General features: G+C 38.9%; 1 protein-coding gene across 1 annotated transcript in view; it reads left to right on the top strand.

Annotated features, from left to right (window-relative positions):
- The window catches only part of cspg4 (chondroitin sulfate proteoglycan 4), a 55,377-nt gene that overhangs the window by 11,275 nt on the left and 16,892 nt on the right, over window positions 1-27,210 (top strand). Inside the window, exons 2-4 of the mRNA XM_084398048.1 lie at window positions 17,541-17,704; window positions 18,941-22,486; window positions 24,302-24,769. Of these exons, the coding sequence (XP_084254174.1) occupies window positions 17,541-17,704; window positions 18,941-22,486; window positions 24,302-24,769 (4,178 nt within the window). The remainder of the gene's footprint in view (window positions 1-17,540; window positions 17,705-18,940; window positions 22,487-24,301; window positions 24,770-27,210) is intronic.

The raw sequence follows: 27,210 nt of genomic DNA, 5'->3' as shown, positions 1-27,210 counted from the left end.
AAATAGTTTTCCATGTGTCATCTCCGTAGAATCAGTAATGTCAGAGGAATGCAACTTCAGGATGTTGCTCAGAACAAACAGGTTTCCGAACAGGGCCAGTTTAACTTGGCAGTCTGTTTGGCAATGTGGAGCGCTTTCAAAAGCCGTGGAAAATTTGAGAATGATGGATGAACAAAACTGCATGAATTTTATAATAAGGACAATGCCGGACTTTACTCCGTTTAGCGGATATGAAATCGAATGACATTGGAATGACTGATTCAGGCATTGCCGAACATCTGTGACTGAGTAAACGGCTCAGAATTCCTGGCGACATCTGGATTTTACACTCTATTCAGTGAATATGTTTCTAGACTATAAAATGCAAAGGAAATATTTGAAAACCTTCCACAGACGTGTGGTGGAAAATTATGGGTTATGATTGAAGATGTATACAATTCACTGGCAAGTGAGTGTGATTTTGTGAAAGTTTTGTCTTCTGTTTTGAGTCTACATTTCAGTTACATCAACATACTGTCCTTTTATTACAACATTTTTCTTTGATATCTGACAAGTCAACATTAAAATCAAAACTGACCTTACTTACTGTCTTCACACATGTCTGTCTTCACACACTTACTGTCTTCACAATATCAATCCACATTTCTGGTCTAAATGACTATTTTTAGCTGTCATATCTGGACCACCTTTCATACTCCAATCAACTCCTAACGGATAAAATCAAGTCTGTAGAACTTTTTTCATTGAATATCCATTTCATTCATAAATCTGTCACATTAGGAAAGCAAAATAAGTTGTGAATGCTGTTTCATGTTGATCCAGAATTATCATGTGGCACTCGATAACGTAACTCTATACAGCAGCATTGTCTATAACGCAACTCTATAGCAAAACAGGGTGTACTCTATACCGCAACACATTCTATAATGCAACATTATAGCATGACATGGTCTATAATGCAACTCTAATAGCTCTATAACATGACTCTATACCATGACCTTTTATAACAGAACTCTTTTGCAACAGGCTGTATAAACCAACTCTATACATGCCTTATAACGTAATTCTATACCGTGACGCTCTATAATGTAACTGTGCAGCAGAACGTATAATAACCACAACATGCTCTATAATGCCACTCTATAGTGCCACGCTCTACAGTACACAACTTTACAGCGCAATGTTCTCTACAATACAACACTATATAGCATGACATGCTTTATAATGCAATTCTATAGTGCAACTTGCTCTATGATGCAACTGTGTAGTGCATCACGGTCTGCAAAACTATTCCACAACACCACTATTTCATGCAACACGCTCCATAACACAACTCTACAATGCCATGTTGTCTGTGCTTTGCAGCTTCCAGTGATCCCTACGCACATTTAGTTCCCAAAACTTGTTTTATTAGATGTTTTAACATGTGATGGACAGACCTGATTCGTCAGTCTGAAGGGAAAGGATGCGTGTTTTTCTAAATAAAGCCCTTGTGAAGAGTTTTGTTGAGCTGTGCTGTTGTCATTGGCAGAGAGAGGTAAGACGGACAACGCCCTCGACCAACAGCCAAACCATTTGGCACAGAGGTATGGAGCTTCTGGAAGAAGCCGTTATTCAAACAGCTTGTGAAACACGTCTCCTTTTTTGGTACTTTTTATTCAAAACCTTAGTTTTCCGTGATGCACCTTGGTTGGAGGGGTTTCAGCACAAAGACCCTTTCTTACAGCAGAAAAATGACTTTTGTTGAGTCTATTTACTTTATTTGCTCAGTTTTCCCTTTCCACCCGGCCCCCGTCCGCCCTCTCCCCTCCCGTCGGCCCCTCCTGTCTGAGTCGGGTGCCTCGTAAAGGGTAAAAAAAACAGCAGCTCTCCCTCTTATGAATGCAAATCCACTTCAAGGACTGCAATAGCGGTACTCAGGGCCGTGGTGATCCTGTCTGTGGCGGCAGGGAGAAGATCCCAACCCTTTCCGTCTAACAAACCATAATGACTCAGTTGAGTTAATCAGCGGAAATGAGCAGCGCTGACAAGGTGCTTCGGCCCCGCTGTGATTCACAGACACACACACACGGCACACGTGAAACTAGGTGAGGGACTCTGAGTAATTCCTTCACTGAAAGAGCATGTTTCTGTGAGATTACAAGTTTTGTGTTAGCGCTCTATAAACATGGAGCTCTTCAAGCGCAAAAGGAGTAAATCGAAAATTCTCACACACACACACACACACAAAAGAAAACATTTACTAAATTAAGAGATACCTCAGACCTCTGTATTAAAGTTAATCATATTTATAATAGTTAATAATATGTAGGATGTAGGAAGTTTTTGTCCGATTCTGGGGACAAATTGTACAGTCTAAGTACAGTATGTAAACATACACTTACACTCAAACACTTTTAGTGTTTAGCATGGATGAGCGCTCTGGTTATTGACGTTTAGAGGGCATCTTGATGTTTGTGGTGTTCAGAAGCAGTTTGGTGTGAAGAACAAGTTGCGACCTCAGAGTGGGTGTGTGTGCGTGTGTGTGTGTGGTAGTGGGCTGCGTAGTAGCTCGAGGGATGGGTGGAGTTAGACACCCTTGTCCTGCGGTCACACACACACTCCCCATCTCTGCCTGTCATTAACTCTGATTGATGGCTCTGGAATGGTTGGCCACACGAAAAGCGATTCGTTACAGTGCTTTTGTCTAATCCAAACTAAGTAAAACTTGATATGATTTACAGCTTTATAACAGTATTATCACAGGCCGTGTTCTTTAGCTAGCCGACAGCACAGCCCTGCTTTGGTCAATCTGGTAATTCTGGGGTCAGATACTTTTGTATTATGATTCTAAACTGCATATATTTATCCCAAGCAACCAATTTTTGCTATAGCAGTGCTAGTTTTATATTGCTCTACTGTCTTTTCCTTCTCTCATTAAGTAATTTAACCTTGAATCAAGATGAATGTCCATTTATGTATTTACTATTATTTATTATTGCCAAATAAATTACTTTAGGATATACAAAACCCTTCTACTTCTTGTCAGGTGTCCTGATCACCCTGTTGGGGTTTATTTTGTGATGATGCTTGTATGATTATGGATTTACGATTACAATTACGATGACCGCATTACAGCTTAATATCACATATCCACAGCATTTGATGTCTTATGTCTATTTATGAATATCTATTTAGCACTTTGGCCAGGTCTGATGAAGGAACCACGCCCATACGCAAAGGTTAGCCAATCAAAAACCAGGGTCATTTACATATAGGCTTAATGGTTCCCTAGGCTGTTTAGTAAGAGAGAGTGGAAATGGTCATGAAAAATTTAATTAGGACTTGTTTTTGGTGCAAGAGACCTTGACCAGCATTAAAAAGGATTTGAGGGGGAAAATGTGTGAAATTTATAAAAGTGTTTTCTATTTAATCATGTCTGATTTTCTTCATTAGTGCCTTTTGTGATCCCACCGCATGAGTAATTCAAGCACAAGGTTTGAATTAGCACATAAAAGCAGAGTAATATGAAATTGTTTACAGTTATGAAACCATGATGCATTTTGAGTACATAAAAAGGCAACAATCAAACTTACGCTATTATATTAAGTTTATGAGGCAGTTAAAAGCTTTACAGTTCTGACTCCTGATTTTTTGGCATTTTGTTGTTTAACATCTTGAAGGAATCTTGAGAAATTTGCTGCAGGTTAATTTAGTGTGATTCACATGAGTAAAAGATTCAGTCAGCGAGAGATTCAGTGGAACTTAGTCAGGGTAGATGCCATATTTAATTTGACGTGAATGAAAGGGTTTTTGCCAAAGCAAGCGTCTCTACTATTTGAACAGACGCTTAACCTGATGTTTTAAACTTCTGTGCATAATGTGAATGACCTTCGAGTGAGTCATTTAGTTCTAGGTTGGTGCTAGTCTTGCATATACTTTGTTTTGACTATCAATATCAAGTTTAGTCTACAAGAAGTGTTAAATATAGTGATAAAGGGACTATCTGACCAACATACAAAATGGCAAACCAGTTTTATTTTTCTTATTTGACATTCTGAAACCAGTGATACCATAATAATAGATTGCAATGTGAACTAAGTAGTAGCGTATTTCCATAATAGCGCAGCAATTTTTTGATAAAGGTTGTAAGGACAGTCTCAGTCTGACAGATGCATTCGTCCGTACACACCCCACAGCTCTTATTAAGAGTCTGTGAAATTCAAAACACTAATCAGATGTGAAAGATGTTTCTGTGTGTCACGGAGTGTTCTGGAATTCACAGCACAAAATGTAATAGTATTTAAAAGAGGTTCGCAAATTGGTTCCTTGTGTTGTTTGCTAGCAAATTGTTTACCGAGTGAGATGTTTTCACCTCCTGAGAAATGCTTTTGATTGTGTCCAGGAACGCCCAGCTGATGGTATGTTAAAAATGAAGCGCCATCGTGGTGTTAAGAAATGCGTCTCTGGTCACAAGCCACCAAAAATGACAACAACAAACAGATGAAAGAATGAAAGGCACAGTCTGTTAAACAAAGAGTCTATAGTTGTGTTCTGAGTGTTTCTAGCAGATCCCAGTTGCCTCCGAGCCAATTTCTGTCGTCAAGCCAAACAATAATCCCCAATCTGTGTGATATTTCAGCTATCAGATTGAAGAGCTCCGGCGGAGAGGAACACCGTGAGCTGAGGTTTGATGTGGTCCATCAGAGAAGATCCACGTTCGATAAGAATGATCTGTCCTGTAAGCTTAGATCTTCTGATTTGAGAACATTGAGAACACTGTTTCAAACTCTTGTTTACATTTTCAACTTTCATTAGTGTGTAATGTTGCTGTTTGAGCATGAAAAAGCTCTGCAAAGTTACAAAGTCACTCCATTATTATTCTCTATATCAGTGCACACTGTTCATGCGACTTGTTCATGACATATTTTGTAAACATAAAGACTGCCAAGAAAGTTAGATGGATGAACAGATGGATAGATAGACAGACAGACAGACAGACGGTGAGATAGACAGTGAGACAGATAGACCTACGGATGGATGGATGGATGGATGGATGGATGGATGGATGGATGGATGACTTGTTCATGACATATTTTGTAAACACATAGACAGCCAAGAAAGATAGATGGATGAACAGATGGATAGGTGGATGAACAGATAGATAGATAGATAGATAGATAGATAGATAGATAGATAGATAGATAGATAGATAGATAGATAGATAGATAGATAGATAGATAGATAGACAGACAGACAGACAGACAGACAGACAAACAGTGAGATAGACAGAGAGGCAGATAGACATACATGGATGGATGGGTGGATGGATGGATGGATGGATGGATGGATGGATGGATGGATGGATGGATGGATGGATGGATGGATGGATGGATGACTTGTTCATGACATATTTTGTAAACACATTGACAGCCAAGAAAGATAGATGGATGAACAGATGGATAGGTGGATGAACAGATAGATAGATAGATAGATAGATAGATAGATAGATAGATAGATAGATAGATAGATAGATAGATAGATAGATAGATAGATAGATAGATAGATAGATAGATAGATAGATAGATAGATAGATAGATAGATAGATAGACGAACAGTGAGATAGACAGAGAGGCAGATAGACATACATACATGTGGATGGATGGATGGGTGGATGGATGGATGCTTCATTCCTGAAGGCTTTTCTGCAGTGGATCATTGTAATCTATCCTCATAATGTGAAACATACGAGTGTGTCAGCAGCAGTGGCTACAGTTAGGCCTATAACATGACATGTGACCCCTACAGGTCAGTGAACACCAGGGGTCATCCATATGTGTGTGTGTTTAGCATATAGTGAAGGCAAAGCAGAGAGCAGTAAGAGTGTAACAGGACCTGTGGGAGCTTTGAATGTCTCCTAAGAATCAGGCTGATTTATAGTCCCTCCTATAAGCAGAAGACATCCTTCACGCTAATCTACACCAGAAACAGGAGAGAGACCTACAGAAGAATAGCGAAACCTAGTGAACATATTTTAATACATAGGCAGCATCCTTTAAAGAACCCTAGTCTTAACTCTTTCCCTGCCAGTGTTTAAAAAAAAAAAAGTTGCCATGCCACCGTCAGCATTTTTGATCATTTTCACAAATATTTCATGGCCCCCAGAATATTTTGTTGTATGAATATCTGAACATGAAATATGTCAATAGAAAGAGCAGAGCCTCTTTCAGAAGAGGCATAATAGCGCCCCCTACCATATAACAGTGGAAACACACAAAGCCAGAAAATTCCGTCAATGGTGGGGAAGCGTTGTCTCATAAATGACGAAAAATTCCATCAAAGGTGGGAAAGCGTTGCCTTTTAAATGACGGAAAATTCCTTTAAGTGTCGGGGAAGAGTTGTCTCATACATTGCGTGAAATTCCTTCAAAGGTGGGAAAGTGTTGTCTCATAGATGATGGAAAATTCCATCAATGGTGGGGAAAGAGTTAATGTCTAATTTCCCATTAAAATGTCCAAAAAGCATTTATTTAAGCATTTACTTAAAGCAATGATACATAACATATTAGGACTTGTCTTTAATGCAAGTGTATTTTGTCTTAGCAAACAAGTTCAGTAGGACAAAATATGTGTATATTCAATTTACAATAAATCCTTTTTTCCAAGGATTTTCATGGCAAAATTGGACAAAAATTCATAAAGAATATAATTGTTGCAATGAATGATCAGAAATGCTCTACAAAGGCAGCAAAAATCTAAATTTTCCCAATGATTACAGCCAATGCATCATACTAGTAGCATTATTTGCATAAATTGATTTCAGTATGTTGCTAAGTTAAAGCAGCGACGCTCTAAGAGCAAATTTTTCTTTCGGAATATGGCAGATGATAAAGGACATAAAGTGGATAACATTAATTACACACTAAAAAGCTTCTTGTGCTATTATTAGGAAACTATTAAAGATAGAAAGAAATGTCCATTTTATTTAGACCAGACTAACTTGAATGCATCGTAACTCATTGGAAATTCACAGATGCCGGCATTATTAATATTTACGTCTTTCCTCTACGGCCTTTCCATTTCTAAATCTCCTCATGTTCGGCATCTCCCGGCAGATATCCGTCCTCATCTGTCTGGGCCCGCATCGATGAGGTGATCGTGAGACGGGGCGAAAATTTCATCTGTGCTCAGAATAGCATAAATACACACTCCTGTCTGCTTTGACTTTTACAGCGTCATATTAGGACTGTGCAACCATCTGTCTTCTAGATCATTCACCCACACAGTGGATCTCAAAGACCAGTATTAAATGTGTTATATGATGAAAAGGTGCGTTTTTCGGCTAAAGAGAGAACTAAGGGTGTTTAAAGGGCACCTTCAGGAGACGCTGACATTCAACAGGCTTGGTTTAAACACACACACCTCCTCTGCGGTGATCTCCAGCCGAGCCACATGTTTAAACCATTACCCTGCCATTAGTGAGAGTTACTCGGCGAGCCCTGAGCTAGCAGAACCATCTCATCTCTACTGCCGTAAAATCAGACATGCAAACCTTATGGATTAGAAACAGTCTCTGATTACAATTAAACCCTGTGGATTTCCCACACACACACACACATACTCACACACACACATACACGCTGAACCACTGTGCACTCCTTTATTGGTGAAATATGCTAAGGCAAGATTCACTTATTTCTGTTACTCATATAGGCCTTGAGGTCTAAACAAACTGTTAACGCAATTTAACTTCAGTCCTGCACAGCTTGTGCTATGAACATGAATGATAATTAAAGTTATGTGGCTTTTTAAGGTGAGGTTTGCTATTAAATCAGACTGAATTATGGCATCAAATTGGCTGCATAAGTAACACTTTATTTTACAGTGTCCTTGTTACATTTGTTACATGTACTTACCATAGCAATAACAATAAATTATGCATAACTAACCCTCAACCAAATCCTAATCCTACCCTAACCCTATAGTAACTACATAGTTAATTATTATTACTCAGTACTTAAATATACAATTACACTGTAACAATGACACCTTAAAATAAAGTGTAACTGAGTTACGGTTAGGGTTTGGTTTTGGGTTAGTTACTTGTAGTTAGTTACTAAAGTAAGTATGTAGTAACTTGTAACTATGTCACCTTAAAATAAGTTAAAGTAATGGAAAACATATTGGTCATCATGGTCATGAATTGTCAGATTGGTCTCTCTGATCAAACACACCCGCACTTTTTCTTACAGACCAGAGGAATTCCTGCACACACAAACACACATGCATTTACAGGCATAAAGGTTCAGTTGTCAGAGTTTTAAACGCTCCACGTCGACAGTAATGAGGTGAGTTACGTGAGCGTTTAGTAGCTGAATGAAGTGTTTCACGCAACGACGAGTTGATAGAAATCAGGGATTGACCTCATGCTAACAGCACAAGGCTTGCGTTGTTCGACGTGTTCCCCACACGTCGATAGTCAATATTTACACAATCACAGTACAGCTCCTTCAAAGGCTTCATGAAATCGAAATCAGCGCTATTTATTTTAATCAAGGTTTCTGGTATTATTGTGCGCAAATCATCAGTGCAAGTCATTTTAAAAGAACAGAAATTGCTTTCATAATCTTCAACCAAATAATAATAATCTTCTCCATCTCAGAAACGAAAAATAATCAACTTCTCGTCCAATTATTTATTTTTTTGCCAGTTTTATAGTCCACCGGAAGACAATTGTAAGTGTGATAACTAAGAAAAGCAGTAGCAAACCTCTCCTCATCAAGAATCACAATTTGAGGTAATGCATCACATGCATCACAATCTGTATTGTACAAAGTGCTATATTAATAAAGATGACTTAACTTAATGCATGTCTGCAGTACAACGGGATGTGTAATGTGCCCTAATTTTAATACTTAGGATAAGGGGTTTGTTTAAATCACACTAAGTGCATAAACTTAAGTATATAGTAATTGCTTTAAGATTCCTTGGGAAACACCATTATCATATCATACTTTTCACAATCGTAATGTTTATATTCTTGGAAATAATTGACATAATGGATGTTAAATGCATTGTAAATGTTGTCTTTTGCGAGGAAAATACATTGTCACTCAACTTTTGCTCGGTCTGAAAACTGCAGAGCTTGAGTTAGAGGAAGTGTGTGTGGTTTGCTCCCATGGGACGGCGTTTCGATGCAGCGATAGGTCAGGAGTCAGAGGTCATGCTTCATGAACTCCGTTCACAGACTGTGAGATCTCAGTGAGCTCAAAATGAGATCCCCATCTGGGTGTTCGTAAGGTTTAGCATCTTAATTACGGGTTCTGCCCTTTTTTTACTCCTCAAAATGGCTGCATCCCAAATCGCATACTTCCATAGTAGGCGAAAAACAAAATGTGACAAAAGTAGTATGTCTGAATTCACAGTACTCATATAAGAGTCTGCAAAAAGTACCCGGATGATCTACTACTTCCGATGAGATTCTGAAGTGTGCGTATGATGGACAGTTTACTATCCCATGAGGCAATGGGAGAGGATTTGTGAATGGAAGTAAAGCGACACAACTGATGCTGGTGGGTCACATGACAGTGACAACATTCCGAATGTAGTATGTATGAATTACTTTCATAATACACACATTCATACTAGTACGTCATTTTTTTAAAATAAGTACCTACTCAAGAGAGTATGCGATTTGGGACGCAGCCAATGTCTCCCTTTTGCATGCTGGTGAGTGACATCATGCTAACGGGGCAGTTTCTCGCACTGCTGCGGTGAATCTAACGTCAGCTTCTAAAAATTCTGCGGGGAGCATCTGAAAGTGCTACGTGTCCGCTAGGGAAAATAATTCAGCATGCTCCCTCGTTCTCTGGACATGAGCTACTGCAAACCAAACATGGGCCTCAGCTCCTGTGGAGCGCAGTAATAGTCGTTTATGACGTCTGCACATTAAGACACATTTACTTTCGCGGAGAGAGAGAAGGAAAAAATTGGAATCGAATCGTGAGGAGTTTTTCCCTCCAGATGCTCACCTTTTACCTTCCCCCACTTCCTGTTCAGCGGCAGAACCCAGACCTCTGACCTTTAGGATCAAACATACATGGTTTCCAGCACACAAAGGCATTTCTGTTTTAAGATAATCTCATTATGCAAGATTCATCAGTGCATGTATTTAGAAAAATATGTCTTTGTAAACTTTCATCAAGATATAATACGTTTCCCTGCTCTTAAAATGAACTTCATCAAGGCCACTTGAGTTCACTTATTAGCATTCTTGCACCAAAAATGCCTGTAATTTAGTTTTCATGACCACTTTCCTCACTCTCACTTACTGTTGCAATGAATTAAACAGACTTTTTTTGTTACTGTACCTTTAAAATATGTAAATGACCTCTGTTATGAACATTTCACATGTGAAATGAGTAATAAAACCACCACCAAGTTGTTAAATACTCAATAGGATCATATGTTAAAGATCTTGTGAACGTATTTCCTCACAGTCTTCATTTTGTAAGAACAAGGTGATTCTTGTTTAGCATGAAATGACTCCTTTTAGTATTTGTTCGTAACCAGTATAAACACGTTTCAGTGTTTTACTTCTCACAAGAAACACAGACAGAAGAAAAGACTCTTCTCGGCCTCCTATAATCGCTTTTGTCTTTCCTCTCTGTTTGTGTTGAGTGTATTTTAGGCACATCTGCAATTACGCTTCTTGTTCAAGCACAGAGTGGAGATTTCTCAGGCAGTTCTGGCTCGCGTGTGTGTGAGAATGTGAGCACGCTGTTTGTATTTAAAGGTTGAGATGATTTAATTAATATCAGTGTCAGCAGCGTGCTGTGGAAACGGTGCAGTAATTCCCTCTGAGCAAGTGTTTGAGAGAAGAGAGGAGCGATATCTGAGAGAAATGTGAGGGAAGGGAATAGATGCGAACCTCTGTGGGTCAACAGTACATTTGAGTTCAGTTACATGTGCTTATGGTTCTGTAAAACAGCTTTTGTCTGTCGTTACCCCTGAGATACTCTTCAGTTCAGCTCATGGAACAATCTCTGATATCGTCCAAACAGCACTTTTATACCTTCAAGTCCTCTGGAAGGAAAACTACTCCCAGAATGCCAAGTTTAATGGGGCCAAATCATGAAAAACTAGATAAGAAAAGGATGTAGTATATACCATAGACATATACGCTCTTATATGTTCTAATATATGCTCTTGCATTATTAGTGGATATTAATTAGGGTCTTTTCTGCTGGTTACATCATTAAACCAATAGGTGGCGACAAGTGACTCTTTATGTATGAGACATTTACTTAATCATTCGTTCAAAACACTGAATCATTCAAGAACTGATTCATTCTGAAATCGCCCCTATACCCTTAAATAGGGCACTATTTGAGGGGAAAGCCATTTGTAGTGGTGTCCGAAACCACAGTGGATGTTATCGAGTGCACTCAATGCACCGCAATAATGCGTGTACAACCGATAAACGTGCAACGGCAAGTTGAATTTGTCTCATTCAAGTGGAGTAATGTTGGGAATAGTGAATGAGGGTATAGGGGGGTGATATCAGACACAGCCTGTTTGTAAGTTATTGAATCATTCACTCAACCGATTCGTTCAAACGCTGATTAATTCAGTCTTTATTCTTTCAGGAACGAAGACACACACTGATTCAACTCTTGTTTATTTAACTCTGTGTTACAGAAAGATAGGACACTTCTGTAATACAGCACCTGTCGATCTGAATTGCATATTTAAATTAATAGTTTCAAAGACTGTCTTCACTTACTCGCCCTCGTGTAAGGAATTATTTTGCATTCAGTGTATTGGTTGGTTGTAAATGGGGACTGCAATGCATAATTGTAGTTAATAGGGACTCCTTGTTCGCTATAAGACTCCTGAAATCATGCGATAGCTTTATGTCATGATAAAGAACGAATTTAAAAAAAAAATTTGCTGAAAACCTTCTCTTCAGCAATATAGCACATATTCATGTATGGCATGCGTGATGCGTCTTGACGTACTTATTACGTTATTAGCTCAAATGAAAACATGCGGAGGAAATGAAAGGATAAAGTAATACTGTATTACATGTTTTTTCTATTTCTTAAAGGACGAACAAGTTATGAAGCATTGCTATTTTTATAGTCTATAGCTTTTTGAGGGAAGGGGGGGGGGGGGGGGGGTCAAATCATAGGCCTGCATGTTTACTTATGTGTCATCATCCTTATTTTCTTGTAAAATAATATCCTCTCAAAATATCTTGCCAGACTTTGATCAAGGCAGAGGCTGTTTTTGATCTGCCATAGCAACAGTGATCCCCACAAAAAGCTCAGTCTATATAGAGAGACTCCAGTAAAACACAGCTTTAAGATTGATGTAATTACAACCATCCCTCTCTCTCACACACACACACACACAGACACAGCTACTACACAACCAGAGGAACAACTCATCAGCAAAACCGCTATTTATGTACTATGTTTAATCTTACCGGCAGCTCGGCGGTTTGTCTTAGGAAATGCAATGGTCACTCTTTGTTACCATAGAGACTACACGTGAAAAGATGTTTTCAGATGTGCTCTTAAAAATGGATATTTTAGATTAATTATGTGTGTTTCTTTGAAAAATGCAGGCAGAATGCAAACAGAACTCAACTCAGTGACTTATTTTCTTCAAAAGTGACTAGTACTCTTATCTTTTCTTTTTTTTGTTGTGTAAATGTAATTTGTGGATGAAAGCTCAGGTGAAAGTTCAGACAAGTCATTTTATAATAGCAGGTGTATGGATCGAGTCCAGGCCCGATTTACTGGCACAGAGCTCATCTGCGGAGAGATCCGTTTATTCCCCATGACTGCAGCCCTGGACAACAAATCATTCGTGAGGCAAATGAGCAAGCGAGTTTAAGGTCACCTTCAGAGAGGTTTAGTCTCTAGACAGAACATAAAAAACATGCTTCATTATGGATTTTTTTTTTTTTCGTCTGGTTCCTCCGTGATCTGCACATCTCTTGTTTGGCCGATTAAACAGTAGGTTGCTTCCGCTGGTTTCAGTTGTTTCTGCTTCCGTGTGAATGTTCCGGACATCTGACAGGGTTTTGAGGAACTAGGGTGCGTCTGATTCATTCACAGGATAGGGAGACAGAGACCCACTCAGTTCCCTTTGAGCACTAAAAATACAGACTGCAGCGGTCCTCACGATAGCGCCATCTGCCCTGGCAGGCATCCAGGGACATACACACACACACACACACAAACACAGTTTCCCAGGGCGAAGGATGCAAGAGCAATAGGAGCATCATATGATTAAGCTAGTGTGACTTAGAAAGTCACATCAAAGAGCTGGACTGCAACCCAATTCATTTACTTTCTGTGCTACACATTATGCAAGGTTAGGTTGAATGCATCCCAAATCGTAGTGTTAGTATTATTCCAGGGTATTTTTGTGTGCATCCATGCATGCTTTTTCAGTTCGGCCTTGGCTCTGAAAGTATTTTTCGCATTCAATTTTTTCCCATATGGATTTATAAAAAAAGTCTTTCTTTTCAAGTTATAAGCCATGAACCAAACCAAACAGCTATGATGTGAATCACAACATTACAAACTTTGATTTGAAGCACAAAAATATTAGAAAACATGACAAAAAGTAGTCCACCCAAAAATGAAAATTCTGTCATCATTTACTCGCCCTCATGTTGTTCCAAACCTTGGGACAGAGTTTCTTTCTTCTGTTGAACACAAAAGAAGAGATTTTAAAGAATGTTGGTAACCAGAAAGTTGAAGGTAGCTATACTGACTTCGAGTATTTTATTCTTACTGTGGAAGCCAATTGCTACCGTCAACCGTTTGATTATCAACGTTCTTTAAAATATCTTCTTTTGTGTTCAACAGAAGAAAGAAACTCATACAGGTTTGGAACAACTTGAGAATGAGTAAGTGATTGATGACAAAATTTTTGGGTGAACAATCCCAATGTGGGAAAGAACTACAATCCCATAAAGAACTGTGAATTACATTATTGAAGTAAAAATAATGAAATAAGAATTATTTTAAAATATATATAGAAACAATATATTTTAGGTTTATAGCAATATATGCATAAAAATATTGTAAGTTTGATTCATGGTTTGCTTGTATGTAACGATTCTCTGATTGGTAGAGATTTCTCTGCAGAATCATGGGTAATGTAGTTTTTCACCAGGAATTCCTCTGTTGAAAAGTAAGTTGAAATAATGTGGGCTGATGACTTTTGTTGTTGTTTTTAACTTCTGTAATGCACAAAAATGTTCATGCTAATGCTTACATGCATGCTACAGGTTGTGTGATCAACTATTTTATCAAGTCGTAGTATGTCCAATACTAGCATTCTGACTTACCACATACACAGAAGTATGTACTTTACCATCACCGATGAAGTATGTATTTTTATGTCATAGTTGAAATGTAGCCCTTATAGGACACATGCATGAACACATTTTACTATTAATCTGAGATATTCCTAGAATTGGACAATCAAAGTGGGCATTACGTAGGATGGAGGTGGTTTGGAGGTCAAGGGATTGAAAAGGAAAGCAAGTGATTGCTATGATATACAAAGACAAAAGTCTAAGGAATGTGTATTAATAAAGCTAATAGGATCAATTCTGATTTCATATTTGGTTTTCTAAGTGGATTTATTTTTCCACCAGTGCCAATTAGATTTAGTAATTCCAGTTTGGCACACATAGATTCCATGTTTCTATCCGAATCTGCCATCACTCTCGATTTTTCCGCCCTGGGTTTTCTTTTGAAACAGTGTTCCCCTCTTTAAAATAACTGGTGTGTTAAAGACAGATGTGTCGTTTGCGTTCAACTGATGGAGTTTCATAATCGACTAACCAACAGAATAATGATGCTCATTCACAAACAAAAGCTTTTTTTAGCACGCAGTGAGACGTGACTGGCCTATAAAGACGAGTCTTGGTTAAATGTATGGTGCACGTTGAATCCTGGAATGGTTGGGGGTCTTCAACACATGTGTCCCATAAAGAATCCCCTCAAAGAGCTGTAATGGGTTCCAGATTCATACGTCCTGGCTGTGCTAACTGTGGCCCTTGTGTCTCTTCTGGTCTGAGCATGCTCAGTGCGCACTGACGGCGGATTGAACCTCAGAGTCCTTGGGCTCCAGTTGCCCAATCTGTGTCGGTGTGCTCCGTGAATATTCCAACAAAAACAGATCTGATGATCATAAAGCTGAGGGAAATATTCCCAGCTAATTCCATGTATTCTCTCTCTGGCTCTTGCAAATCTCCTGTGCGTTTCAAAGGTCGTTGAGCACTGATATAAACTAAATCAGACTAACGGGCTTCAGATAAATGGAGCTTCATTAAAATGGATCTCGCTTCTTTGGGTTTGCTCTGCTTTATATGCTATCCGAGGGTCTCAGATCTGTGTGGACAGTCTTATGCTGGCTCAGATCTAAATGTTACAACCTTTTCAGCATTATAGATTATTGTATGAGAGATCATATAAGCCTCAGTGTTTTGCTCTGCCTCCTGTTGTGTTTGGCTCTTTCTGCAAGATTTATGTGTTTGTTTTTTGGAGTGCATTGACTGAATGTATATTGGGCGTATCTTTGCTGAACTTTGAAGATCTCTGATGCTTTTTATGCATCACTCACTCAAATGAGTGCAAATGAGTGTTTCAATTATTTTTTGTTCATAAAATAGACGTTTGGCACATTAAATAGTTTACTCCCAAATGCACATTCGGTTCACTGTAACATTATTTATGCTGAGTATTAAGTGTTCTCTCAAATCATTTTTTTCCCCTTTGTTCATGAATACAGAGGAACAAACAGAAACACAACTAGGCCGGTGGCCATGACTTAGGAGCTAGCGCTTAGCCATTAGCTAATGATACTAATTTTTGCTGCATGATTTCAGATGCTGCCAACTCTTTTAAGGATAAATAAGTAATTCACTTTTTAAAAATCTGTCATTATTTATTCGCCCTCATGTCATTCCAAAACCCAGACTTACTTTCTCATGTGTAACGAAATGTTTTGAAGGATGTATTGATATACCATGCAATTACAATTAAAGGGCTCTCCAAATGTCAAGTTTCAAAAAGGATGGAAAAGAACCATAAACATAGTCCAGATGATTGTATTCCAAGTGTTCTGAAGTCAATAGCTTTGTGTGAGGAACAAACTGACATTTAAATCACTAATTTACTGGTAATCTTTCTTTCCAGAGAGCTGTTATTTGCTAAGTCTGAATAAATGAGTGAGTTCAAGTAAAAGAGTGAGTGAACTCAAGAATCAGATTCTTCAGATACAGGGGGGGGGGGGGGGGGTGAACTATTCCTTTAATAAAAATGAATGTATCATTATGATGTTTCCGAAGTATTTTTAACCTTAATTTATCATGGTAAATTTCATCAGTACTTACTACTTTCTCTTGTTCCAAACCCGTATGAATTTCTTTCTTATGCTGAACACAAAAGAAGATATTTTGAAGAATATGGGTAACCAAACAGTTGATGGTCCCCCCAAAAAATACTATAGAAGTCAATGGGGCTCATCAACTGTTTGGTACTGACATTCTTTCAAATATCTTCATTTGTGTTCAGCAGAAGAAAGAAATTCGGAACAATTTGAGGGTGAGTAAATGATGACAGAATTTTCATTTCGGAGGTAATTCTCCCTTTAAAACAATAATAACTTAATATGTGATGTTTTTGTTGTAACAATAGTATTTTGGTGGACATGGTACATTTGTATCAAGGAGAGGGAAAAAACTTGTAAATGATCTAGGAAAAGGGAATTAAATGAGTCATAAATTGACTCCCGACCCTCCACCAAGACGGTTGACCATAGTTCCTGTGAGAATATTCCATTTCTGGATCCTTCCCAAAATTCCATGGAGTCAAGGGCGTAGATTTGGTTTGAACATTGGGGGGGGGTTGAAGTTTGGGTATGCCTCCTTTTCATGTGATCATGGTATAAATATTGGGGGGATTGTAATGCATAGATTTAAATATTGGGGGGGGGTTATCTCCCCCCAACCCCCCCCACACACACACACACAAATTACGCCCCTGCATGGAGTTATATGGAAACAGTAGGTTGACCACATAAAAATCCATATAATGTAACTGTTGCGTAGACACAGTTAATTTGGCCCCTGAAAACCTCTTCAGTAAAACAGGGGAACTCCTTGACATACGGCCCAGGAGTGATGCATGTATGATTTAAAAGCAACAGTGAAAGCAATAGAGAAAAAAAAATCTAATTTTCAGTCCAAGGCAAGTGGCTACATTAGCATACAGCCGGACATTACCACACTAAGCTCTGGAAATCCTGCAGTCAAGCAGTTATATAAACATTCTCATGAGGCCGAAGCTGGAACTCTTCAGAACAGTGTCTTTTCTACACAACAGCTGACAAGACAGCTGGAAAAGTTTTCAATTCAAACTTCCATCTGCTGTGTGTCTTCTCACTTCCACATTCACACGTTAATGGTGCACGTCATCATTAAAATATTTCTAGTAATAAAAAAAAAACTTTCTCCTTCTGTGTTTGCAGATTCCTATTTTGGGGACAGCTACTGTCGAATAGATGCCATTCAAGACCTGTCAAGTTTTCAAGTGTCGCTCCAATTTAAAACAGGCAGACGTAGCGGCCTACTCCTACTGGCGGCGGGACACAGAGATTACCTCTCGTTGGAGCTCTACAATGGCAGACTACAGGTGAGATACATTTTGGGTTCAAATCCTTCAAAGGTCAATTTATAAACTTTTCGATCAGCAACAGCCGCTCATGTCCTCATATCACCTCATTAAGATGACTTCTAGTAGCTTTATTGCTGTAATTCACTGTCGGTCTGAATGCTCTTTGTTGCTTTGGATAAAAGTGGATAAAAATGGTAAATTACTACTTATGCACTAAAGACAGAGATCAGATTTGGCTAAATCAGAAAGCACAGGGTGCAGTTCTTCAAACTGCAGATTATAACCCAGACTGACTACACAAATAAATACAAACTCCAATATTTTCTCATGGCCCTTCAAGACTTCAGGCCCCCAGAATGAGCCACACAACGAGAAAATCTCTTGTGAGTTTTTGAGAAGCAGCCGTTTGGTTTGTGGTGAAGAGGGATGACTCACATTCGCTTCCAGCTCCGCTGTGACAGGATCGTCACAGTTTTTCAGCTCAACACATGGAAAAAGCTTCCACAGCTAGAATGAGTTACTGGTTTGCTCTGAGATATTTATTCTTCATCTGTCGCCTCCCTAGAAAATGGCTCCCGCTCCGCACAGATAAACACAGACGCTCAAACTGCCTGCATTATGCTGCAATATGAAACGGTACCAAGACTATTTCATCGGTGGCAGGATTTGTCATTAAAAACGCATTTCTACTGACATATTCAATTCATTCAGATTTACTTTTTTCATCTTTGGAGGCCGCAGATCTGAAATGAGATCTGTGATATTTTCCATTTAAGTAGCTACACAGTGTTTGAAATAGTAGACTCATCCAGAGAAGTCTGTATCAGATTTCACAATTGGATGCATGCATAATGCACTGTGAAAAATCATATTCTTAGCCAGTACCTTTGTCTTGTTTTGTAGTAAAAATGTCTAAACAAGATAAATGTACATCAGAATTTTTTTTTTAATAGGATATTAAGACAAGATTTATTGGTGGTGCAAAGAAACCCCAAACCGTTGAACGAACCATATTCCTAACAAGTCCAAGTATTAACCTTTAAAGCGTGCAATTCCTCTGGCACATTTGTGATACAGACATGAATGTTACTTTAAATGATACCCCTAGAAACAAACCAAAACATCTTACAATTGCATAGCAATGCACTACAACACACTATGAACAGCTTAGAAACTGCACAACAATGCAGTACTAAACATATTCAACAGCCACTTCTGCTGTCTTATAATTTGTTTCTGTGTGTCTCTTTACAGGCTAGGATTAATATGGGATCTGGAGAAAAGGTTCTGGCCTCCTCTATGGGTCTCCAGCTCAGTAACCTTCTGGACCATCATGTGTCTCTCATTCTGAAAGACTCCAAACTCACTATGGCTGTAGACAACCTGTACACAACCTTCATCCCGGTTGAGGATGCAGATGAGGACCTGAACATCGACCAAGGTGTGTTCCTTGGAGGTGTGAAAGACCTGGAAGTGGAGTACCTGAGCACAGCTGTGCCCTTCCTTCGTGGCTGCATGAGCAATGTTATGTTTGAATCTCATGACTTTGATATTCTGGCTTTAGCGAATACAGTATGCCATGACACCAAGGAGACCTGCAGCAGCGAATTTGAGGCAGGGGACGGAGAAACCACCAGCTTTATCAGCCCGGACTCATTCATCTCTTTCCCTACTTGGACCAGACCTAGCTCAGGCTCCCGTAGCCTGGAGATGCTCATGAAGACGACCATTGAAGATGCTCTGTTGCTCTTCCACCCAGGGCACCAGGCAGACTTCATTGCAGTTGGAATGGCAGGAGGATTCTTGAAAGGTGTAATCGACCTGGGAAGTGAGATGTATGTGCTGGACAATGGGGAAGTGAAAGTAGATGACGATCAGTGGCACAAAGTAACAGTTCAGATTAACCCCAATGTGTTTCAGATAAATGTGGACAGTAAACTGGTTTCACTCCCTCTTAATGAGTCGGAAAAGCTGGATCTAGTGGGAAACCTGTACCTGGGAGGCATTCAAAGGAAGATGAAGGATGTGTTTCAAGAGGACTATTTGACTCGTGTGGAGGAGGAGTTAACTACTGAGTCCTTTATTGGATGTTTAGGAGAAATCAAGGTGAATCAGAAAGGCAGAAGCTTGCAGGATGCTCTGATAACTAAAGACATTCATGTGAAATGTGAAGGGGAGTATGATTACTCCACTTATGATGAGGATTTGGAGTTAGCAACTTCACCTCCAGTAAGAATAACATACATTAATGCCAATACTGATGTAAGACATTGTTTCCCTACAGAGGACTTACCAGATATGTTCCACAATATTTCCAAGCTCCTGGACATCACTCCTCTGCTAGTTCCTGAGGGAGGAGAGGCCTTTGTCGACATTGTAAACCTAAACCCAACATTTAACCTAAACGCTGCAGGTGTTCGTCAATCTCAGATCATCTTTACTCTGCTACAAAATCCTTGGTATGGACAGATTGATATGAGCTCAAGACACTCAAAGAAGTTTACCCTTCTGGATGTTGTTAACAAGAAAATCAAGTATCTCCACGATGGCAATGAAAAGTATGGAGATCAAATCCAGCTGGAGGTCATTGCACATGGAACGAATCTCCCTGAGTGCTTGAGTGTTGCACGCCAATATGTGCTACCGGTGGAGATCCTGCCCGTCAATGACGTCCCTCAGCTCAGTGCAGGTGACATCTCAATCACAGCTAACGGGCGCACACGTTTAAGCCCAAACCTCGTCAAAATCTCAGACTCAGATAATCGTTGTGATGAACTCAAGGTCACAGTCACTTCGGACCCTACTTCTGCTGGATATCTGGAGAATGCTCAACAGCCAGGGTTTGGTCTAAGAGAGTTCACCTGTAGACAACTGAAAGAAGGAAATATCTACTACGTTCACAGGGGAGGAGAAGTGACTGGACTTACCCTGCATGTTTCAGATGGAGATTTGGTTAGCCAGTCAAGCACATTTAAGTTGCTCATCACCCAGCCACAGATTACTCTGGTCACAAATACTGGCCTCGTGATCAATCAGGATAGCAGTGGTCCTATTGGAATACAAAATCTGGCCATTTCTGCAACTCCAAAAACTGGAGATGTTGTTTATAATATCACTCAGGCACTTGAATTTGGAGAACTGCAGCTGATCTCAGACAATGGGGTACCAAAAAGAGTCACACTATTTCATCAGTCTGATTTGGAGCAGAACCGACTGAAATACATTCCTAACCTCACAGCCGATCACAACAGCATAGAGACCGAGTTTATTCACTTCAATGCACAGCTTGGACAGGTCATTCTCCCAGACAACACATTTATCATCAAGATCATGCCTGCCGTTGTAGGAATAGCTCAAATGGTTCCTCTGGAAGTTGAAAATGGGCAGCAAAAGGTCATTAAGCCTGAGCAATTACAAGCTTTTGTGAGGATGGGCCAAACTGATTCAAGAGCAGTCCAGTACATTATTCTGAAAGGCCCAGCCCAGGGAGTCTTGATGATGCTTGATAAAGAGTTGTCTGAGGGCGATACCTTTACCCAACAAGACATTTTAGATGGTTTCATCAGTTACAGCCCTCGTGTCCGCAGAGAAGCTGACTTTGAGGATCAGTTCCAGTTCAGAGTATTGGCAAAGGATCAGTACTCCAGCGAATACACCTTTCCCATCAAAATCAAGGCTGATTCTAATGCTCCTGTCCTAACCAACGAGAGACTTGTGGTGCTGGAAGGAAAGGAAAACATCATAAGTAAAGAATATCTCTGGGTTCAAACCTCCACTTCAACTGACTTTGTTTTCAGAATAACACAAGATCCCAAACATGGTCGTCTTATCAGAGACTCTCCACCGGGTCAGCAAAGATTTGAGGGAGCAATTCGGGTCTTTAGCAATGAGGATCTTTCTTTGAACAGGCTAATTTACAAACATGATGGAACAGAAACAAGCCACGACCAGTTTAACTTTCTGGTGTTTGATTCAAGAGGTGGCAGTGGTGGGCAAGATGAGGGTCATGAGGTTCTGAGGGGAGTTTTTAACATTGCAGTACAGTCCAGGAATGAATATGTGCCTCAAAGGACAATCCACAAACCTTTCAATGTTGTCAGAAATGGCCAGCGTTTATTAACCACTGATGACATTCTGTACAAAGACGATGACTCTGACTTTAATGACACCCAACTAGTTTATGCGAGAGTGGGAATTCTTTCAGGAAACATTGTCTCCTCAGTAGATGTAACACAACCTCTATACCGCTTTACCCAGGCTGACCTGAGGGACAGGAAGGTTTTGTTCGTGCACCATGGGGCAGATCGTGAGCTATTCAAACTTCAAGTATCTGATGGTTTGCACAAGACCACAGCTGTACTTCAGGTGCAAGCAGGTGACCCGTATTTACGTCTAGCCAACAATACCATGGTGGTCATGGACCACGGTAGCACCAAGACGCTAAACACCAGTCTGTTAAGTGCAGAGACCAACATGGACATCAGAAGTGCAGCTGAGATCATTTATGAAGTGACTTCTGCTCCCAGTGATGGTAGGATAATAGTCAGTGGAATTGAATCTTCCACATTTACACAAGAGGACCTGACTAAGGGTGTGGTTTCCTACGAACACAACGACCAGAGCCTTAGCTCGAAAGATTCCTTTGCCTTCTCTGTGCAAGCTAAGGGTTGGTCAACAGAGGGCACTTTCAGGATTAAGATATTCAAGAAAGGTTACCCATCTGAGCCACGGATTATGTCGAACAAGGGGATCATTGCGTATGAAGGGGAACATTCTGTTATTGACCAAACCCATCTGAAGGTAAGGCTCCCTCTCTTAAAATGTAATTAGGAAAAATATTGATACATTTTCTTATCCTGTTGGCATTTTTTTTTTTTTTTTGACAAGATTTTTAAAAAAAGAGGTTTAAGTTTAAGCCTTTGTAAACTGTTAGTAAAACTCTTAAACTTTGACCTCTCTATTGCCATCTGTGGTTGAAACATAAATTGCTAGTTTCTGCTCAATGTCTAAATAATTATTGTAGTCTTACTACTTTACTTAAATGTTCCTAAATTGATGGCTACTACAAAAAAAAGTACACTATCACCAAATTCAACTCAACAGTTTACAGAAAAAAATGGTTTTACGAAAGTTTAACTTGTGTTTCAGGAATGAGAACATGGAAGTCTTATTTCTTGTCCATTCATAAGTTGTTATCCAAAGGAAAAAAAGAAGAGCTTTCAATGTTTGGCCAATTTTAAAGAGCAAAGTACTGTATGTCTTTTACACTCTAAAAACTGCTGGGTTGTGTTAACCCAATTTTGGGTCAAATATGGTCTCACCCAACGTTGGGTTAAAAATTCAATTTAAAAATGGACAAACCCAGCCGTCGGTTTACATTTTTAATGTAACCAATGCAATTTGTCCATTTTTAAATTGCATTTTTGTCCATTTTTGATTTTGTCCAAAATGCAATTCGTCCATTTTTAAATTGCATTTTTTAACCCAACGTTGGGTGAGACCATATTTGACCCAAAATTGGGTTAACACAACCCAGCAGTTTTTAGAGTGTACTTTAATACATTAGAAGAGAAACATATTCATTTCATTTGTAAAATACAAGACAAACACCTCGCACATTGAATAAATATTAAGATCAGTTTACAAAGACTTCCAACAGTGCTTAATGATAATTTGTGTTCAACAGCTGTTGTATTACAGTTGTGGAAGGTTCCAGAACCGCAAGAGCACTTCTCCCAAAATCCCTGAATGCTAGGCTCATGAATCTATCCAGGAGCTGCTTTGCATTTATTTGCAAAATTTGTGTTTTAGAAACAGAAAAAAAAGAAAAAAAAGGTTGTTGAGCCTCTGCAGTAGAAATGCTATATTGTTGACGCTCCACTGAGTGTACTTTCAGTAATTACCCAAGTGTTGCCATAGAGGAAACAGTCTCCACTCAGTTTCATTAGGACATTTGCAAGTGCCTGACATTGATTTATATCTTTGCTACTTTTTCTCTAAGTATTTCTGGGATTTATCACATAAATATCACTTAATCACTTAAATAGAGGGTTTGGCATGAATCTCATTTATGATATCAGCTCAAGGTTTCTCCAATGTACCATTCAGAGCCATTTAATATATCAAAGCATTTTATGTTTATGTAAATTATGTTAATATTGCCATTAGATTTAAGCTGACCTTAAAGGGATATCTCAGTCAAAAATGTAAAATCATCCTCATGTTATTTCCATTTAACTTTCTCGTTCAAAATAATTTCCGTCTCCATATGTTCAAATATGGGACATCAAGTTAAGTCGCAGTTGACATCAGTGATATGAGATGTCATTTGTTTCATGACCTAACATCATTGAAATCTTAATGTGCCATATTTAAATGTATGCAAATATAAATTCTTCTACAGTTTGGATTTTGAATGCCACGACGATGAGGCTTTTAATTTTCAGGTGAACTCGTTCTTATTAGTGAAGAAGTTTCAATGTGTTGTGAATGAAATATTATGCTTGTCCTGATCATTATTATTAAAAGATACCTGGTACCTGACTGTCTGTAGGGATATGTAGCATTTGAAAGCAGTTCTGCACTCGTTTGAAGGTCTTCTTTTTATCTTCTTAGGTGGAGCAGACAGATATCCTGCCCAAAGAGATGGTGTACTCCATCAAAGAATTTCCACGGTTGGGTCATGTGGTCAGATTCACCAATGACTCGGACAGCACGGCGTCACCCGTGCTTGAATATATTCATTCCTTCACGCAGGAGGAAATAAACCTGGGCAGAATCCTTTACGTCTCCGCCGCCCTGCAGGGCCGGGACCACTTCACAGCCGACGTCAGCAATGGCTTGACCACCATAGAAGATCTAGAGGTGCAGGTGGACATTGTTCCACGTATCATACCCGTCCAGGTGGTCAACCTCACCGTGAGGGAGGGTGGATCCGTGGCGCTGACCCAAGACACTCTGAATATCACACACCCCTTCTACAGGTCCATTAACATCGAGTTTTTTATGGAGGAAGCACCTCAGCATGGAGATATCAAGAATCTGGATGAAGAAGACAGACTTGACACCTTCGCCTGGGAGGACGTGAGTGCCAACACATACATGTTATTTATATACAATTATAGTATTTATTCATATTTCATTATATTTCTATATAGCAGGGCTTTTCAATCTTTTAGATGGTCACGAAAGACACAATACAGCTATATATTTTCATGTATAAAATTCTTCTTTTTTTTTTTTTTATTAGGCTACATTAATCAAATGTATTCATTTATTATTTATTTAAACCAAATTGTATTATTTTAATCAATTTATTTATTTTATTTTCTAAGTTTAATCTTTTTATTTATTGTTTTTACATTTTTGCACTGCTTTTCTTATTTGTATTTATTTAAATAAAGTTGTATTTATTTTAATCAATTTTTATTTATTTATTTATTGTTTAAATCAAATTGTATATAAATAATTTCTTTTAATCAAATGTATTCATTTATTTTTATAAAAAAAAAATGTAAACATTTTTATTGTAATTTTTTTTTTTTTTTTTTTTTTTAGTTACATTAATTATATATACTTTATATATATATATTTTTTTTTACACTGCTTTTCCCTAAACTTTTCCACGGACCCCCTAACACTCCCTTGTGTTGGCCCTGGTTTAAAAAGCCCTGCTATATAGCTTTCATTTTAATTTTATTTCAGTTTTAGTCATTTTAGTACTTCAACAAAGACACAAACTCAAAAATTCAGTCATAATTGACTTTCTTTCTTCCATGGAACACAAAACGAGATGTTTTGCATAATGTTTTACGCTGCTTTTTGCCATAAAATCAAAGCATATTGTGACCAGGCGATCGGAATATCCAAAAAGGACATAAAATCTCCATAACAGTGAACAACATGACTCATAATATTCGACTATACTGATGCGACAAGATAGAAAATGCGCATAATATCAATAAATTACTGAAATTTCATCACATGAAGCTATATCGTGTCTTCAGGAGACTTGAAATGTTGGGTGAGAGTTGTAAAGACCCCTTTTATGCAGCTTCTGTGGACCTTGACAGCAGTGGTCACAATATGTTTTCATTGTTTGCTCGAGCAGCTTGGAAATGGCTGTGAGTTTCACAGGAGAATGAAAGCTACGACATGAGGGTGAGCAGACGATGACAGAATGTTCACCTCTTCTTGTTCGTGGAGGAAACAGTGGGAACAACTAATGATGCTATAATTACAGGCTTATTTGTTTTGTTTGTTTGGACTTTGTGCCTGCAATGAGAGTTAATTCTTCTCACGATAAAAGAGCAGCACTGGAACCAGAGGAGCTGTCATTGGCTTTAATTAAAAGGGCGAACAGCCTTGTGTAATGGTTTCTCAGAGACTACCAGGATCCCTGTGTAGCATTTTGCCATATCGTTGAGGAACAGTCATGCGTAAAATAGCAATTCTGCATCTTAATTACAAGCCGTTCACAGAATAACAGCTATTGTGGCGGACCTTGATCATGCCTGTCTGATGCTCGCTGTGTTTTAGAGGCTCAAGGAAACTATTTCTCTTTCTCTCGCTCTCTTTTATGCCTTGTCTAAGCCCTTTTTGTTTCCATTGGGCCCCCTAAACTACTGTGCGTTATGATATCTAGCGGAGTGGCCCAGAGGTCTTCTAGTGGAAAGAATGAGCAGGGAAAGACTGGCGGTAGAATGAGTGTGCTGTTGTTTGAGAGAGCGGTTAGACATTGCTCTTTTGACTGCCATTCCAACTTGATGGAAACTCTGACTTGCGCTTCCCTGCTGCCGCCGGCCAGAATAAACTAGCCCATATATCCCACAAATAAAGCATTTACACCGCGCCGCCAGCCACGCTACATTGAGAACAGAGATCAGGTTAACTCAGAAGCAATTCAGCCAGGGCAGATGAATTTACTGGATTATTTTCAACTTCAAGCACATTCGGTGACACCAAATTGTGTCCGTTTTATCTGGATATTGCTGAAATAATTTTTAACGTAGTGTGTGAGAGATTAGCATCTTCGCTACAGGTTATAGCTGGAGCATCACTGGATTCGTTGAAGTGATTCGTCATAATCACCCTGTGATAAACCTGCTTGTATGTTGCAAAAAATGTGTTTCTTACTCAGTATTTTTGCCTTGCTTTTCAGTAAAATATCTAAACATTCTTACATCATGGACTAACCCAACGTTAGGTTAAAAATGCAATTTAAAAATGGACAAACCCAGCCGTTGGGTTGTAACCAATGCAATTTGTCCATTTTTTAATTGCATTTTTGTCCATTTTTGATTTTGTCCAAAATGCAATTTGTCCATTTTTAAACTGCATTTTTTAACCCAACGTTAGGTTAGTCCATATTTGACCCAACATTGGGTTAAAACAACCCAGCATTTTTTAGAGTGTGCATGATGTATTTACTTAAAAAGCTAAATGACATAAGATATAAAGTCTTGTTTTCTGAAAATATTATCAAAAATAAGTGATAAGAACAACAATTAACAAATTTACAAATT

This window comes from Rutilus rutilus (genome assembly GCF_951802725.1).
Source record: "Rutilus rutilus genome assembly, chromosome: 23".
NCBI classification, from domain to species: Eukaryota; Metazoa; Chordata; class Actinopteri; order Cypriniformes; family Leuciscidae; genus Rutilus; species Rutilus rutilus.
Note: the sequence above shows the minus strand (reverse complement) of the source record. Positions and strands in the feature narration are given on the sequence as shown.